Here is a 17,492-nt window from a genome sequence, read left to right as displayed (position 1 = left end):
GTTGAATTCCTGGCTACTCCCTAGTTCTGCAGCTGGCCTGCCTTATCAGAGACTAACTAGACTGTTGAATTCCTGTCTCCTCCTTAGTTCTGCAGCTGGCCTGCCTTATCAGAGACTAACTAGACTGTTGAATTCCTGGCTACTCTCTAGTTCTGCAGCTGGCCTGCCTTATCAGAAACTGAAACTAGTTGCCCTTTGTCTCCCTCTTTAGGAACATTGATATTCAACAACAACACGTTTAAACAGAATATTTCAGCACTTCCCCGTGTCTCTCTCAGTAACTTTCCATACACCAAGTTCCTATCCACCCTTCATTAACCCCAACATATACATTCCTTATACATGTAAATTCATCAATACGTTATAGTATGGTAACATGAATAAGTATATTTCTAGCTAGAATCCAACAAGTCAAACTTCATTATCATTAGTTATCAAACATCATTATCATTCGTTATCAAACACCCAATCAACTCCCTGATTTGTGTTCTGTTAAAACTATAATCATTCACATGACTACATAATGATATAATTTCAGACAGACACTTCCTCAATATTTGTATCCTTATCTTCTATGGGCCCTGTGTCACATTACTATACTATTGATCTACTGGACAAATAAAGCTTGATAGCTCATTGAAGAGTGATTCTCCACAGAGTCAGCTGGGGATGAGTCAGCGGAAGGTCCAGCAGAGATTCCAGGAGAGAAAGAAGGAGCTGAAGAATCTCCAAAAAGCTGTGAAGTCTCTCAAGGTGAGTATTGTTGACAAGAGGAGACACACCATTTTACCTGTCTCCTCCAATCAGAGAGAGAGAGAGAAATAGAGGGGACCTTCTCCAATCCTACTATGTCTGGACCCCTATCAGACTGCTGTTACAGGGTGTGTTGAGTGGTGGTGTCTCGTCCTCCCAGGTCGTTGGCATGGTGCAGGAGCAGATAGGGTCAAAGTAGTGGAATGGGTAGTGGGTTTTTAATGAGTGTAGGGTTAGTTGGCATGGTGCAGAAGCAGATAGGGTCAAAGCAGTGGAATGGGGTAGTGGGTTTTTAATGAGTGTAGGGTTAGTTGGAAGGGTGTTTTATTATTTGTATCACAAAGTAAAATATATTTATATTATAGTCCAGTTGGGGGCGGTAATGCAACATATTGGATGCCAACCGCCGTTAAACTCCAAAGAAGAAGAAACGTTATATTATGTCTATGTACAGTGTTGTAACGATGTCTCTCTCTCTCATTCCATCACTTTCATGGTAGTGGGTTGTGTGGGTTTCTGGTTATGAATGGGGTGCTGACAGACAATCGTTGATGGATATTTATAGAGCTCTGATCAGGACGACAATTGATTACGGGTGAATAATTTATGGAATAGCAGCAAAGACTTAAGCTGGACAGAATCAAATCAAATCAAATCTGATTTATTTATATTTATATAGCCCTTCTTACATCAGCTGATATCTCAAAGTGCTGTACAGAAACCCAGCCTAAAACCCCAAACAACAAGCAATCCAGTATATATCTTTAAGGATATGTATTGGTGCATTTAAATCAACATCTGTATGTGTCTTACTAGTGGAGACAGGTGAGATGCCTTTGGGTATACAGCGTAATAAATTGTCATTATCTTATTGGGTTGCAAGGCTGTGAGGTTGAGCATCCCACTGCTACTGTTCTAGATGACTGTTGGGAATATACTAGTAGACAAGGCAGTGGTTTCGGTTGGACAGTTGTAGGTATCAATGTTATTATGGAGAAATTTGAGAATGGGTGTAGTAGTGAGATTCTGCTGGGTCATAGCACATTCAGGTGTGGAAGGGAATGAAATTGTAGACCAGTTATCTAAAAGCGCTTTAAAACAAGATATAATATATGTTAATGTTCCACTGGGTAGAGGTGAGGACAAATGTAAGATCAGAGACATTTTGATAGATGTGTGGCAGAAGAGATGGGACTCTGAGCACAAGGGACGGCATTTATATGTCCTCTAAAGGTCGGTGGTCCAAGGTTCAAAGGTCAGATTAGGAAGGAAGAGGTGGTGTTTACTCGATTGTGCTTAGGACATTGTACATTGAACTGGTCCTTACATCTGGTTGGCAGCATGTGAATGGTTTGTGTCTGGAGGGTATTGTCAATGAAACGGTGGAGCATGTGTTGTTATATTGTTGTAAGGATGTTGAAGAGAGGGAAAGATTGAAGTGTAGGGTCATTGAGGTTGGATGGGGTTGGGGGGGTTTGGAAGGGATTTGGGGGATGGGGGAGGGTCTATTAGAAGTTAGTAGGGCTCTTTTTTATTTTCTCCGAAGTACTGAGTTAGGTAGGAGGATTTAGAAATGGTGTAAACCGTGATTGAACACATTCCAGCACAGTAGGTGGCGCCATGCACCTTTAACGTTGGTTTTCAGACCGCCATTATATCATAGAAGAAGAAGGTGTTGTGGTTCCTGAGGAGGGCTACTATTCTTTTTGCGTATTTTCCAAATGTATTTTGTAGTTGTTAAGGGTTTATTTATTAGTTTCCACTGTTTATCGGTTAGAGTTGAGGGGGGAGTAGGGTAGTTTGTTTGGGAGGTGTGATGTCCTCAACCGAGTGGAGAAGAAACGCTGTCTCTTCAGGTGCGTTCTGGAGAATGGTGTGGAGGAATTATTGATCATGGTCGGTGAACAGGTGGGAGAGGAACATATACACTCTGTATCCAGAATGAACAAGGTGGTGGTTGTGGTAATGTAAAAGGTGAGTCTTGTTGCCCGGCTAGTTACCAGTATGATTTATGTGAGGGGTGTGTTGGTGCTGATTTCAACAAGAGTAGTGGTGTCTAATCTGCCTCCGTTTATTACGGACGAACAGATCCGTAAAGAGTTGGTACGTTTTGGTCAATTTCCAAGTGGTTTTCTGAACTAAATTCAAGGTTAAACAGGGGAGGGGTGGTACACAGGGTTTGTTAGCACAGATAGTGTGGACATTTTTTACAAATATTTTCTGATTAAACTATCCGCCAAGGAGCCCAGTGATATAATATTAGCATATGTCCCAGCTGTTTGCTGTGGTTTTGAAGTAATTCTCTTCCAGCCCACGTTAACCTTGTAGGTTTACCTCAGGTAACGTATTGTTAACTAGGTTACAGCTACTTGGTGAGGAAGCTCACTGTTCACCTGGTTACACGTTGTAGTGACCTACAGTGTTAGTGAGTAGAACAGATGGTTGGTGCAAAGACATCAAACGTTAAACATGTTTAAACATATTTTATTTCAGAAAAAGGTTAAAACCTAAACAAAACGTATGTCCCTGTCCTCTTTTTCAAGATGTGTCCGATTTAAACAGATTTGTTGTTTCTAAATGGCTGCTGGGTAATATGATAATCGTTGAAATCTGTTGGTTCGTAGACATCAAATAGAGAGAATGCTGCGCAGGTTCACTGAGTTGTAAACCAAATGGATAGGTGGAGCTCATTGATTTGTAGCTCTGACTCAGTTGCTACCTCAGATTATGAGCCTATCAAGTGTGGTGAATGAGTTATGTAGTACCCACAGAAGACCACAGGGAGGAGCAAGAGAGATATAAACCCATACAGTTTTTCTCTTTAAATACCCTGAACCTAACAATCAATCAAATGTATTTATGAAGCCCTTTTTACATCAGCAGATGTCACAAAGTGCTGTACAGAAACTCTAACCCTACGTATAACCTATTTTAGCCTGAACCCTAATTCTAGGGTAGGGTAGCCTACAACTATTTTAGTAATAATATTATGTTAGTAAATACAATTTTAGTACTAAATAACATTTGTTATTTTTTAAATAAAACCTATGTAAGCATTTGCTTTTTATTAGTTATTTTATTATATTTATTATTGCAAGGCAGAACACTTGATAAACAAGACTCATTTGTTTTATATGTTAAATGTGGTTTGAACTGGGTGACATAGTAACTATGTGAAAGTCCAGCAATTGGCGTGGGACAGGTGGGGCAGGTTTGAGACTGATCTCTCTAATTAAATACACTTTATTTCTCAGCTGCCTCACCAATGTCTTTACGTGAATTAATAACTTTTAATTGGTAAATATTTCCAATAGATGGCAGCATAAGACCACGTAGCATCAGTAATAGGCTACAAGGAGCAATATGATTGACATAAAATAGCATGCAACCAAAGACAATGTCCCATGATTTTCTAAAATGGTAACTACCTACTGTCTCTGTCTCTCTGTTTCTCTCTCTCTCTCTCTCTCTCTGTCTCTCTCTTAACAGCGCTCTGCACAGGCAGCAGTGGAGGACAGTGATCAGATCTTTACTGAGCTGATCCGCTCCATTGAGAGAAGGAGCTCTGAGGTGAAGGAGCTGATCAGAGCCCAAGAGAAGGCTCAAGTGAGTCAAGCTGAAGGACTCCTGGAGCAACTGATGCAGGAGATAGCTGAGCTGAGGAAGAGAAGCACTGAGCTGGAGCAGCTCTCACACACAGAGGATCACATCCATTTCCTCCAGGTAACTAAACTGTCTTGTTACATGTGATATGAAATTAACTTAATGTGAAACTATTCATCTCAATCATTATGTTGTCCTGTCTGTCTCTCTGTCCCTCTCTCTCTCTCTCCCTGTCCCTCTCTCTTTCTGTCCCTCTTTGTCCCTCTGTCCCTCTCTCTCTCTGTCCCTCTCTCTCTCTGTCCCTCTCTCTCTCTGTCCCTCTCTCTGTCTGTGTCCCTCTCTCTGTCTGTGTCCCTCTCTCTGTCTGTGTCCCTCTCTCTGTCTGTGTCCCTCTCTCTGTCTGTGTCCCTCTCTCTGTCTGTGTCCCTCTCTCTGTCTGTGTCCCTCTCTCTGTCTGTGTCCCTCTCTCTGTCTGTGTCCCTCTCTCTGTCTGTGTCCCTCTCTCTGTCTGTGTCCCTCGCTCTGTCTGTGTCCCTCGCTCTGTCTGTGTCCCTCGCTCTGTCTCTGTCCCTCTGTCCCTCTTTGTCCCTCTTTGTCCGTCTCTCTCTCTGTCCCTCTCTCTCTGTCCCCCTCTCTCTCTGTCCCCCTCTCTCTCTCTGTGTCCCCCTCTCTCTCTCTGTGTCCCCCTCTCTCTCTCTGTGTCCCCCTCGCTCTCTCTCTGTCCCTCTTTGTCCCTCTCTCTGTGTCCCTCTCTCTGTGTCCCCCCTCTCTCTGTGTCCCCCCTCTCTCTGTGTCCCCCCTCTCTCTGTGTCCCCCTCTCTCTGTGTCCCCCCCTCTCTCTGTGTCCCCCCCTCTCTCTGTGTCCCCCCCTCTCTCTGTGTCCCCCCCTCTCTCTGTGTCCCCCCCTCTCTCTGTGTCCCCCCCCCTCTCTCTGTCCCCCTCTCCCTCTCTGTCCCTCTCTCTCTTTGTCCCTCATTGTCCCTCCCTCTCTTTGTCCCTCTTTGTCCCTCTCTCTTTGTCCCTCTTTGTCCCTCTCATTCTTTGTCTCTCTTTGTCCCTCTTTGTCCCTCTCTCTCTTTGTCCATCTTTGTCCCTCTCTTTGTTTGTCCGTCTTTGTCCCTCTCTCTGTCCCTCTCTCTCTGTGTACCTGTCTCTGTCACCTCTCTTTGTGTCCTTGTCTCTGTGTCCCCCTGTCTCTCTGTGTCCCCCTCTCTCTCTGTGCCCCCCTCTCTCTCTCTCCCTATCTCTGTCCCCATCCCTCTCCCTCTCTGTCTCTGTCCCTCTTTGTCCGTCTCTCTCTTTGTCGCTCTTTGTCCCTCTCTCTCTCTGTCCCTCTCTCTCTGTCCCCCTCTCTCTTTGTCCCTCTCTCTCTCTGTCCCTCTCTCTCTGTCCCCCTCTCTCTCTGTCCCTCTCTCTCTCTCTCTCTGTGTCCCCCTCTCTCTCTCTGTGTCCCCCCTCTCTCTGTGTCCCCCCCTCTCTCTGTGTCCCCCCCTCTCTCTGTGTCCCCCCCTCTCTCTGTGTCCCCCCCTCTCTCTGTGTCCCCCCCTCTCTCTGTGTCCCCCCCTCTCTCTGTGTCCCCCCCTCTCTCTCTGTCCCCCTCTCTCTCTCTGTCCCCCTCTCTCTCTCTGTCCCTCTCTCTCTTTGTCCCTTTTTGTCCCCCTCTCTCTCTCTGTTCCTTTTTTTTACCTCTGTCTCTGTCCCTCTATATCTCTGTCCCTCTCTCTCTCTCTCTGTGTCCCTCTCTCTCTTTGTCCGTCTGTGTCCCTCTCTCTCTGTGTCTCTTTGTGTCCCTCTCTTTCTGTGTCCCTCTCTCTCTCTGTGTCCCTCTCTCTCTCTGTGTCCCTCTGTCTCTGTGTCCCCCTCTGTCTCTGTGTCCCCCTCTGTCTCTGTGTCCCCCTCTGTCTCTGTGTCCCCCTCTGTCTCTGTGTCCCCCCTCTCTCTGTGTCCCCCCCTCTCTCTGTGTCCCCCCTCTCTCTGTGCCCCCCCCTCTCTGTGTCCCCCCCTCTCTCTGTGTCCCCCCCTCTCTCTGTGTCCCCCCCTCTCTCTGTGTCCCCCCCTCTCTCTGTGTCCCCCCTCTCTCTGTGTCCCCCTCTCTCTCTCTGTCCCCCTCTCTCTCTCTGTCCCTCTATATCTCTGTCCCTCTCTGTCTGTCCCTCTCTCTCTCTTTGTCCTTTTTTGTCCCTATCTCTCTTTGTCCCTCTCTCTCTTTGTCCCTCTTTGTCCCTCTCTCTCTTTGTCCATCTTTGTCCCTCTCTTTGTTTGTCCGTCTTTGTCCCTCTCTCTGTCCCTCTCTCTCTGTGTACCTGTCTCTGTGTCCCCCTGTCTCTCTGTGTCCCCCTCTCTCTCTGTGCCCCCCTCTCTCTCTGTGTCCCCCTCTCTCTCCCTCTCTCTGTCCCCATCTCTCTCCCTCTCTCTGTCCCCATCTCTCTCTCTCTCTCTGTCCCCATCTCTCCCTCTCTGTCCCTCTCCCTCTTTGTCCCTCCCTCTTTGTCCCTCTCTGTCCCTCTCCCTCTCTGTCCCTCTCTCTTTGTCCCTCTCTCTCTTTGTCCCTCTCTCATTGTCCCTCTTTGTCCCTCTCTCTCTTTGTCCCTCTCTCATTGTCTCTCTTTGTCCCTCTCTCTCTTTGTCCCTCTCTCTCTGTGTCCCCCTCTCTCTCTGTGTCCCTCTCTGTCCCCCTCTCTCTCTCTCTGTGTCCCCCTCTCTCTCTGTGTCCCTCTCTGTCCCCCTCTCTCTCTGTGTCCCTCTCTCTCTTTGTCCGTCTGTGTCCCTCTCTCTCTTTGTCCGTCTGTGTCCCTCTCTCTCTGTGTCCGTCTGTGTCCCTCTCTTTCTGTGTCCCTCTCTCTCTCTGTGTCCCTCTCTCTCTCTGTGTCCCTCTCTTTCTGTGTCCCTCTCTCTCTCCGTGTCCCCCTCTCTCTCCGTGTCCCCCTCTCTCTCTGTGTCCCCCTCTCTTTCTGTGTCCCTCTCTCTCTCTGTGTCCCTCTCTCTCTCTGTGTCCCTCTGTCTCTGTGTCCCTCTGTCTCTGTGTCCCCCTCTGTCTCTGTGTCCCCCTCTGTCTCTGTGTCCCCCTCTGTCTCTGTGTCCCCCTCTGTCTCTGTGTCCCCCTCTGTCTCTGTGTCCCCCTCTCTCTCCGTGTCCCCCTCTCTCTCCGTGTCCCCCTCTCTCTCCGTGTCCCCATCTCTCTCTGTGTCCCCCTCTCTCTCTGTGTCCCCCTCTCTCTCTGTGTCCCCCTCTCTCTCTGTGTCCCCCTCTGTCTCTGTGTCCCTCTCTCTCTCTGTGTCCCTCTGTCTCTGTGTGTCCCTCTGTCTCTGTGTGTCCCTCTGTCTCTGTGTGTCCCTCTGTCTCTGTGTCCCCCTCTGTCTCTGTGTCCCCCTCTGTCTCTGTGTCCCCCTCTGTCTCCGTGTCCCCCCTCTCTCTGTTTCCCTCTCTCTCTCTCTGTGTCTCTCCCTCTCTGTCCCTCTCTCCCTCTCTGTCCCTCTCTCTGTCCCCATCTCTCTCTCTTTGTCCCTCTGTGTCCCTCTCTGTCTCTCTCTCGGTCCCCCTCTCTCTCTCTCTGTCCGTCCCTCTCTCTCTCGCTCTCTCTCTCTCTCCAGAGTTATCAGTCTCTCTCCAGTATCAGTGTATCTTCAGACTTACCCAGCATCGTTGTCCGTCCTCTTCAGTACTTTGGAGATGTGAGTAAGACTGTGTCTGAACTGAGAGAGAAACTAGAAGACTTCCTTAAAGGAGAATGGACCAAGATCTCCACTACAGGTGTGTTGAAAACAATAAGAACATCAACTTTAGACCATTGAAAGTTCCCTACTAGTCATATACATGTGGAATATGGTATGATGATAACATTCCCTCTCTCTGTCAATGTGTTTGTGTGTCTGTAGTGAATATAGTGGATGTTTTACTGCCTCCAGAGCCCAAGACCAGAGAACAGTTGTTACAATGTGAGTCTCTTTATTGTGAAGTAACTAACAGTCTCTTTTTACTGACACTCCTAACAATCCCTCTAGAAATATATAGCAATAGTCGATCTAATCAAAGACTGGGTATCTATCTGACTCCTCATATTTCTCTGATTTGATCTCTGCTGTGCCCTAATCAAAGACAGAGTAGATACAGTATCTGACTTAACTTATTGTTCTGACTCCCCTCATTGGTCTCTGCTCTGCTCTTCTCCCAGATTCCTGTCAGCTCACACTGGACCCAAACACAGCATGCACACTCCTCTCTCTGTCTGAAGGGAACAGAAAGGTGACATGTACAGACCAAGTCCAACCATATCCTGACCATCCAGACAGATTTACCAACTACTACCAGGTTATGTGTAGAGAGGGTCTGTCTGGATGCTGTTACTGGGAGGTGGAGTGGAGTGGGGAGTGGGTTTATACAGCAGTCTCATATAAAGACATCAGCAGAACAGAGACAGATAGTGGATTTGGAGACAATAACAAGTCCTGGAGTATACAGTGCTATAGTGGTGGCTATTGTTTCATACACAATAATGTTGAGACTAAAGTATCAGGCCCTCAGTCCTCCAGAGTAGGAGTGTACCTGGATCACAAGGCAGGTACTCTGTCCTTTTACAGTGTCTCTGACACAATGACCCTCCTCCATAGAGTCCAGACTACATTCACTCAGCCCCTCTATCCTGGGTTTAGGCTCTATGGTACTGCTGAGCTGGTTAAACTGTAGTAGGGTCCACATAGATACTAGTCATGCTGCTGGTGTAGTCTATAGCTGAGCTGGTTAAACTGTAGTAGGGTCCACATAGATACTAGTCATGCTGGTGTAGTCTATAGCTGAGCTGGTTAAACTGTAGTAGGGTCCACATAGATACTAGTCATGCTGGTGTAGTCTATAGCTGAGCTGGTTAAACTGTAGTAGGGTCCACATAGATACTAGTCATGCTGGTGTAGTCTATAGCTGAGCTGGTTAAACTGTAGTAGGGTCCACATAGATACTAGTCATGCTGGTGTAGTCTATAGCTGAGCTGGTTAAACTGTAGTAGGGTCCACATAGATACTAGTCATGCTGGTGTAGTCTATAGCTGAGCTGGTTAAACTGTAGTAGGGTCCACATAGATACTAGTCATGCTGGTGTAGTCTATAGCTGAGCTGGTTAAACTGTAGTAGGGTCCACATAGATACTAGTCATGCTGGTGTAGTCTATAGCTGAGCTGGTTAAACTGTAGTAGGGTCCACATAGATACTAGTCATGCTGGTGTAGTCTATAGCTGAGCTGGTTAAACTGTAGTAGGGTCCACATAGATACTAGTCATGCTGGTGTAGACTATAGCTGAGCTGGTTAAACTGTAGTAGGGTCCACATAGATACTAGTCATGCTGGTGTAGACTATAGCTGAGCTGGTTAAACTGTAGTAGGGTCCACATAGATACTAGTCATGCTGGTGTAGTCTATAGCTGAGCTGGTTAAACTGTAGTAGGGTCCACATAGATACTAGTCATGCTGGTGTAGTCTATAGCTGAGCTGGTTAAACTGTAGTAGGGTCCACATAGATACTAGTCATGCTGGTGTAGTCTATAGCTGAGCTGGTTAAACTGTAGTAGGGTCCACATAGATACTAGTCATGCTGCTTGTGTAGTCTATAGCTGAGCTGGTTAAACTGTAGTAGGGTCCACATAGATACTAGTCATGCTGGTGTAGTCTATAGCTGAGCTGGTTAAACTGTAGTAGGGTCCACATAGATACTAGTCATGCTGGTGTAGTCTATAGCTGAGCTGGTTAAACTGTAGTAGGGTCCACATAGATACTAGTCATGCTGGTGTAGTCTATAGCTGAGCTGGTTAAACTGTAGTAGGGTCCACATAGATACTAGTCATGCTGGTGTAGTCTATAGCTGAGCTGGTTAAACTGTAGTAGGGTCCACATAGATACTAGTCATGCTGGTGTAGTCTATAGCTGAGCTGGTTAAACTGTAGTAGGGTCCACATAGATACTAGTCATGCTGGTGTAGTCTATAGCTGAGCTGGTTAAACTGTAGTAGGGTCCACATAGATACTAGTCATGCTGGTGGTGATGGTCCCCAGATGTGATGATTCATTCTACTCTGTTTTATGTACAATGATTTAACTGATTTCATCTTCAGATGTTCTGAATTAAAATAAACATTCAATGTATTCATATTTATTTAAGTGCAATGTTTTAATCTGTACATTTCCATGAATCATGATGTATGGTGTTGATGTATATTGGTTGTCATTCAGAACCATTGATATGTTTTCTCAGTTGGTTCTCTGTCTCTATGTAATTCTCCTCAGTATCATTGATCAGCTTGTAGGCTCGGCCCTAATTGATGTGTTCTCTGTCACCTGGAGCTGCATGGAAAATGGTCCAGGAACAAAAGGACAATTCAGGACTAGTCAGCCCACTACAAGCTGGAATCACTTACTTTCTACTAACGTATATGGTCTGGTTTCCCAGACACAGATTAATCCTAGTCCTGGACTAAAAAGCATGTTCAATGTAGATGTCCAGGAAACCGGCCCTAAATGTGTCATCTTTCATCCTCCCATACTGCTCAGTCCAGCAACATTAAACCTGTCCAGCAGGTGGTGGTATTGACCAAACAATAAAACCAGCAGATATCTTGACTTGCCACTCAGTATATCAGTAATGTTCAGAATAGTACTTTAATATCATTGGAGATTGATGGTCTTTTTAATCCACTATCCAGAGTCAGGAACAGATGATGTTAGGTCTGCTACTGTTCAGTGATTAAATATGATTTATGGTGATGGGAAATAAAAAATACAACACTAAACTTCATCTAGTAATAGTTTTCCTTTGTTATTTATTCCAAGGTGTGTCTTTAACTTGTAAATGGATTGTGTGGAGGTGAGCTAGTGGTGTGGGTGAATATTCCAGTTGTGTTTAGGCATCTTCATGTCTGACATCCCCCAGTTCTGTTCAGACCCATTGAACTGGGTCACATTCTAAATGGTGACTTGTATTGATAGTCCATACTGGACCTAACTGTGGTTAACCAGACTGGAGGGGTTCTGATCACATATTCCCTCATCTCCACAACTTTACTTACCTCTCTCTCTCTCTCTCTCTCTCTCTCTCTCTCTCTCTCTCTCTCTCTCTCTCTCTGTGTGTGAATAGAAAGCAGGCAACCTCAATATGGTTTCATTCCTGTAGTTATCAGAAAACATGTAACAATTATCTCTCCTTTCTAAGTGTGAACTTGTCCACTTCCCTTCATGGATTTAAAAGGAAATGACTGGTATATGTAAACTCCCTCTACCCCATGTCAACACCAATCCAATGCTTTTACATTTGTGAGGAGTAGTGAAGGAAAGCTACACTTCAGGAGATAGGAGAGATTATTGGGACGCCCCCATGGAGAGATGATAGAGGGATGTGAAAGAGGAGAGAGGTAATGGTTGTACTCCCCCATGGAGAGATGATAGAGGGATGTGAAAGAGGAGAGAGGTAATGGTTGTACTCCCCATGGAGAGATGATAGAGGGATGTGAAAGAGGAGAGAGGTAATGGTTGTACTCCCCCATGGAGAGATGATAGAGGGATGTGAAAGAGGAGAGAGGTAATGGTTGTACTCCCCCATGGAGAGATGATAGAGGGATGTGAAAGAGGAGAGAGGTAGCGGTTATACTCCTCCATGGAGAGATGAGAGGGATGTGAAATGGTTGGACTGGACTTATTTATTCTCTCATTAATGACTTATTCTGTTTCAATAACATAATTACAATACACAAACTAATTACATTGAAGGAGTTATTGTATTAAAGTAAATCTGTATTAAAATTCACAATAAAATGTACAGTTCATTCCATAGCTTAACATTGGAAATGCTCCCTCCCTCCTATAAAAGTCATTGACGTGTTGGATGAGATAGGACCCTGCCTTCACCTGGGGATATTTGTTGGACCCATCACAACAGGTGATGAGGACCTCATCCTCCAGCTGCACAAAGAAAGCCAGGGGCTGCAGTGTGCTCCAGTCTCCAGCAGGGGGCAGTAAAACCCTATGGACCTGAAAGGGAAAGTGAGGAGTAAAAATCAAAGGTGAATTTACATTGATGTTTCCACGGAGACCTGAGTCATATTCACTAGGCACCAAACTGAACTCAAACAGGGAGGGACTAACTGAACTTAACCTCTCTTGGGTCGTCGGGACGAAATCGTCCCACCTACGTAACAGCCAGTGGCGCGTTATTCAAATACCTCAAAAATGCAAAAACTTCAATTTTTCAAACATATGACTATTTTACACCATTTTAAAGACAAGACTCTCGTTAATCTAACCACACTGTCCGATTTCAAAAAGGCTTTACAACGAAAGCAAAACATTAGATTATGTCAGCAGAGTACCCAGCCAGAAATAATCAGACACCCATTTTTCAAGCTAGCATATAATGTCACATAAACCCAAACCACAGCTAAATGCAGCACTAACCTTTGATGATCTTCATCAGATGACAACCCTAGGACATTATGTTATACAATACATGCATGTTTTGTTCAATCAAGTTCATATTTATATCAAAAACCAGCTTTTTACATTAGCATGTGACGTTCAGAACTAGCAAGCGTCCCACCTAGCCCATAGTGTAAATACATGGACTTTCTGGTTCTGCCAGAGGGCTGGTGTTAGAGGGAGGGAAGGAGGGAGTGAGTGAGGAAGGGGTTAGAGGAAGGGAGGGAGAGAGAGAAAACTGCAGGCAAAGTTGACAGCAGAGATCCCCTGTATTGGATAGAGATAATCAAGAAGGCCAAGAAATTGTCAGACAGGGTACTTCCTGCATGGAATCTTCTCAGGTTTTGACCTGCCATTTGAGTTCTGTTATACTCACAGACACCATTCAAATAGTTTTAGAAACTTTCGAGTGTTTTCTATCCAAAGCCAATAATTATATGCATATTCTAGTTACTGGGCAGGAGTAGTAACCAGATTAAATCGGGTACGTTTTTTATCCAGCCGTGTCAATACTGCCCCCTAGCCCTAACAGGTTAACAAACTGCTCCACTAACCTCTCTGTCTGCTTGCACTTGCTCTGTCACAGGCTATGAGCCGGCCTGTGACACTTTTGTGACTCCTCCACTTGGCTGGAAAATGTTTGTATGGTTTTGTGTGCTGGGTGCTGTCCTCAGATAATCGCATGGTATGCTTTCGCCGCAAAGCCTTTTTGAAAACTGACACAGCGGCTGGATTAACAAGAAGTTAATCTTTAAACTGATGTATAACACTTGACGTTTTATGAATTTTTATTATGAGTATTTCTGTTTTTGAATTTGGCGCTCTGCATTTTCACCGGATGTTGTGCCGCTAGCGGAACGCCTTTCCCAAACAGGTTTCAACTTGGGGATTTCCTTAACGTCAAGCGTGAGGTTAAAAATATAGGGGGGAGCAATGATGTCAGCAGCTAGGTGTAGGAAGCAGGGGTCTAGTTCATCAGGGCCAGGGGATTTTTTTCTATCAATTTCTTTCAGGGCTTTACACACTTCTGAAACAGAGAAGGATGAGAAGGATAACCTGGTGAAGAGGTGCACAGGGGTGTCAGGGATGAGAAGGAGAACCTGGTGAAGGAGTGCACAGGGGTGTCAGGGATGAGAAGGAGAACCTGGTGAAAGAGTGCACAGGGGTGTCAGGGATGAGAAGGAGAACCTGGTGAAGGAGTGCACAGGGGTGTCAGGTAAATTCATAGGGGCTAATTTAGACCTTTTGACCTTTTTCAAATAAACTGCCTGCGTCTAAAATGCTGATTCAAGGCTTTCAGAATGGAGGTTCTCTCAGTTACTACCTGTGTGTCGACAAACAATAGTTTGGGAAGCTGTGAATCTTCTTTTCACTCCAAACCTTTCACTACTTGTCAGAATGTGGAGGGATTTTTTAAATGATCTGAAGTAGATTTCAGGTAGTGGTCTGCTTTCACTTTTCGGATCATAGCCACACCCATATTTCGAAGACATTTCAAATCCATCCAATCATCCGCCGAACCAGAACCCTCTTGCTTTAGCCCACATAGCATTTAGTTCCCTTATGATTTTAGTACGTTCCTCAGTAAACCAAGGGTTCTCTCTGCCCTTAATCCTGGATTTATTTAAAGGGGCCTATTGCGTACATCCTGGAATGCATTGTGGAAGTAAGAAAAGGCTAATTCAACATCAGGGATTCATTCCATTCTATTCCATTCAATGCTAGATACATCATGTAAAAAACCTGGAATATCAAACAGCTTCCGGTTTCTTTTCGTAATGACACGTGGAGAATGCTTAGGAATTTAACCATCTCTCACACAGGCAATAGCACAGTGATCACTTATGTCATTTGCAAAAATACCAGAAGCATTAAAACGATGAGGAGTATTGGTTAAGATAAAATCAATCAAAGAGGATTTCAGAGGATCCTTTATATTCAACCCCATTACACTGTTGACAATCTGAGAGAGATTATAAATATTGCATCGAATTTTGAGATGATCAGAGCTAGATGTTAACCAGTCCTGATTCAGATCACCCATTAGGACAAACTCAGAGTTGACATGCTGTGATAACAATCTGAAAATACAATCCAGAGAGCCAACAGTAGCAGATGGTCTATAACAACAAGATACAACACTATTTAAACAGGAGCCAAGGTTTAGGTTCAAACACAGATATTCAAATTGCTGAGGTTTAGTAGATGTCAGAACAACCGCTGAGAATTTGTGTTTTACGTATACAGCAGCACCACCACCCTTAGATTTACCATCTGCAATAAAAACATTCTAACCACTTATGCCAATATTTTTGTCTGTAATAGATTTTTTGAGCCAGGTTTCAGAAAGCATAAATACATCAGGGTCTGCAGTTTTTATCCATATATCTACAAAATCAAGCTTCGGCAGAAGACTTCTTACATTCATATGCAGAAACTTCAGGCCGCTCTGCCTACTGAATTGGGCAGGGGAAGAACGTCAGCACCTGGGTCAGATTGCAGACAGTAGAAGCAGCAAGATAATGCCCAGTCTAGATCGGGGGTTACAACATGTGGATTTACAGACAGCACTTGAAGGACAATCCATAGTCACCAGAGTCTTTAACGCCACATATTTCAGGAGATGTGTAAAGTCCAGAGACATGGTTACGTACCAAGAAAACAGTCCTGATATGTAAGAGCAAGAGCCCCATTTCTCTCATATTATTTGGGAGAAATGTGCATAGATCTCACGTGCATTTACGGAGCAAGCATGTGGTTTCTCCAAAAACTCGGGGGAGAAACAGTCATGTATTTTCTCATTCACAGAGCAAGCGTGTGGTTTCTCCCAAAACTCGACGGAGAAAGTCATATATTTCCTCATTCACAGAGCAATGGTTTCTCCCACACGCTTGAACAACAGCAACATGAACAACAGCAACATGTTACTTATTGCCTCACCGTTTGACCTGAGAGAAACACAGCACTAAGCAATCTAAGACATGTAGCCAACACAACGCTGAACTCTCATTAAATGAGCTACAACTTCAAATAAACATTTTTCCTAAATAATATAACATAGCAACAATCCCTAATCAAACAGTCCAACAGCAGATCAGTAAACAAGTCAGCAATGTGTGATGTAGGCGAGCAAAGCTCCGGGGAGAGAGAGAGTGTCAAGGGCACCTGTACCAGACTGGGAGAGACAGACCAGGGCAGGCGGGGAGCAGTGCAGCAGGTAACGGGAGGAGGCCGCAGCAGGTAACGGGAGGAAGCCCTTAACTAGGCAGACATCCAGGGCAGAAGAGAGGCCCTTTACTAGGCAGACATCCAGGGCAGAAAAGAGACCCTTAACTAGGCAGACATCCAGGGCAGAAGAGAGGCCCTTAACTAGGCAGACATCCAGGGCAGAAGAGAGGCCCTTAACTAGGCAGACATACAGGGCAGAAGAGAGGCCCTTAACCTGTTGGGGCTAGGGGGCAGTATTTGCACGGCCGGATAAAAAACGTACACGATTTAAACTGGTTACTACTCTTTTCCAGAAACGAGAATATGCATTTAATTAGTAGATTTGGATAGAAAACACTCTAAAGTTTCTAAAACTGTTTGAATGGTGTCTGTGAGTATAACAGCACTCATATGGCAGGCCAAAACCTGAGAAGATTCCATATTGGAAGTGGCCTGTCTGACAATTTCTGGTCCTTCTGGGTTATCTCTATCGAAAATACAGTATCTCTGCTGTAACGTGACAATTTCCAAGGCTTCCATTGGCTGTCTGAAGGCGTCAGAAAGTGGAATGGGGCGTCTGCTGTCTCTGGGCGAAGAACAGCAGCAGATTTTGTGAGTGGTCAGCCTGGGGACAGTGACACTGGAGATGCGCATTCATGAGAATTCTCAATTTTTTTCTTTCAGCCATTGAATGAAAAAAACGTCGCCCGGTTGGAATATTATCGCTATTCTATGAGAAAAATCGCATAAAAATTGATATTAAACAGCGTTTGACATGCTTCTAAGTACGGTAATGGAATATTTAGAATTTTTTTGTCACGATATGCGCTCGCGCGTCACCCTTCGGATAGGGACCTGAACGCACAAACAAAATGGAGATACTTGCACATAACTATGGATTATTTTGAACCAAAACAACATTTGTTGTTGAAGTAGAAGTTCTGGGAGTGCATTCTGACGAAGAACAGCAAAGGTAATCCAATTTTTCTTATAGTAATTCTGAGTTTAGTGAGCGCCAAACTTGGTGGGTGTCAAATTAGCTATATAGCATATATGCTTGCTTTGAAAATGGCTGTGTGATTTTTTTTGGATGGGTACTCTCCTGACATAATCTAATGTTTTGCTATCGCTGTAAAGCCTTTTTGAAATCGGACAATGTGGTTAGATTAACGAGAGTCTTGTCTTTCCAATGGTGTAAAATAGTCATATGTTTGAGAAATTGAAGTTATAGCATTTCTAAGGTATTTGTATTTTGTGCCACTCGATTAACAAACTTACCAAGTGACCTGTGATGAAATCTATTGTAGAATAAATAGAACCTGGATCCATTTCATTCTATTAACATGGTTGATGTGTGTTATAGCAGTAATGGGGTTAAACTGATATTAAAATGACAACTCCATAGGTGGTACCAGGTCAGGGGAGTTCATCTCTGCTCCCAGCATCCCTGGGACAGTACTGATCAACATAGCTGACCTGA

The 17,492-nt window shown here is 44.7% G+C and overlaps 1 protein-coding gene across 2 annotated transcripts; it reads left to right on the top strand.

Moving 5' to 3' along the window:
• The first annotated feature begins 634 nt into the window (after window positions 1-634).
• Window positions 635-9,238, top strand: LOC106599139 (tripartite motif-containing protein 16). 2 transcript variants are annotated; one of them, XM_082968303.1, is made up of 5 exons: window positions 635-753; window positions 4,243-4,476; window positions 7,947-8,106; window positions 8,232-8,291; window positions 8,528-9,238. In XM_082968303.1, exons 1-5 carry the CDS (start codon window positions 670-672, stop codon window positions 9,037-9,039), a joined length of 1,050 nt encoding a protein of 349 aa, XP_082824429.1. In that variant the 5' UTR covers window positions 635-669; the 3' UTR covers window positions 9,040-9,238. The 2 variants fall into 2 exon arrangements, 1 of the variants encoding a protein (XP_082824429.1); XR_014382389.1 differs by lacking the exon at window positions 635-753 and adding an exon at window positions 2,410-2,727.
• Window positions 9,239-17,492: the final 8,254 nt, after the last annotated feature.

This window comes from Salmo salar, chromosome 23 (assembly GCF_965601325.2).
Source record: "Salmo salar chromosome 23, fSalSal1, whole genome shotgun sequence".
NCBI lineage: Eukaryota > Metazoa > Chordata > Actinopteri > Salmoniformes > Salmonidae > Salmo > Salmo salar.
The sequence above is the reverse complement of the archived record's forward strand: the minus strand, read 5'-3'. Positions and strand labels throughout refer to the sequence as shown.

Coding starts and splice junctions, on each gene's coding strand:
- LOC106599139 (XM_082968303.1), top strand. CDS start 670: ATGAGTCAGCGGAAGGTCCAGCAGAGATTCCAGGAGAGAAAGAAGGAG. Junction 8,107..8,231: donor GACCAAGATCTCCACTACAG/GTGTGTTGAAAA, acceptor GTGTGTCTGTAG/TGAATATAGTGGATGTTTTA. Junction 8,292..8,527: donor CAGAGAACAGTTGTTACAAT/GTGAGTCTCTTT, acceptor CTCTTCTCCCAG/ATTCCTGTCAGCTCACACTG.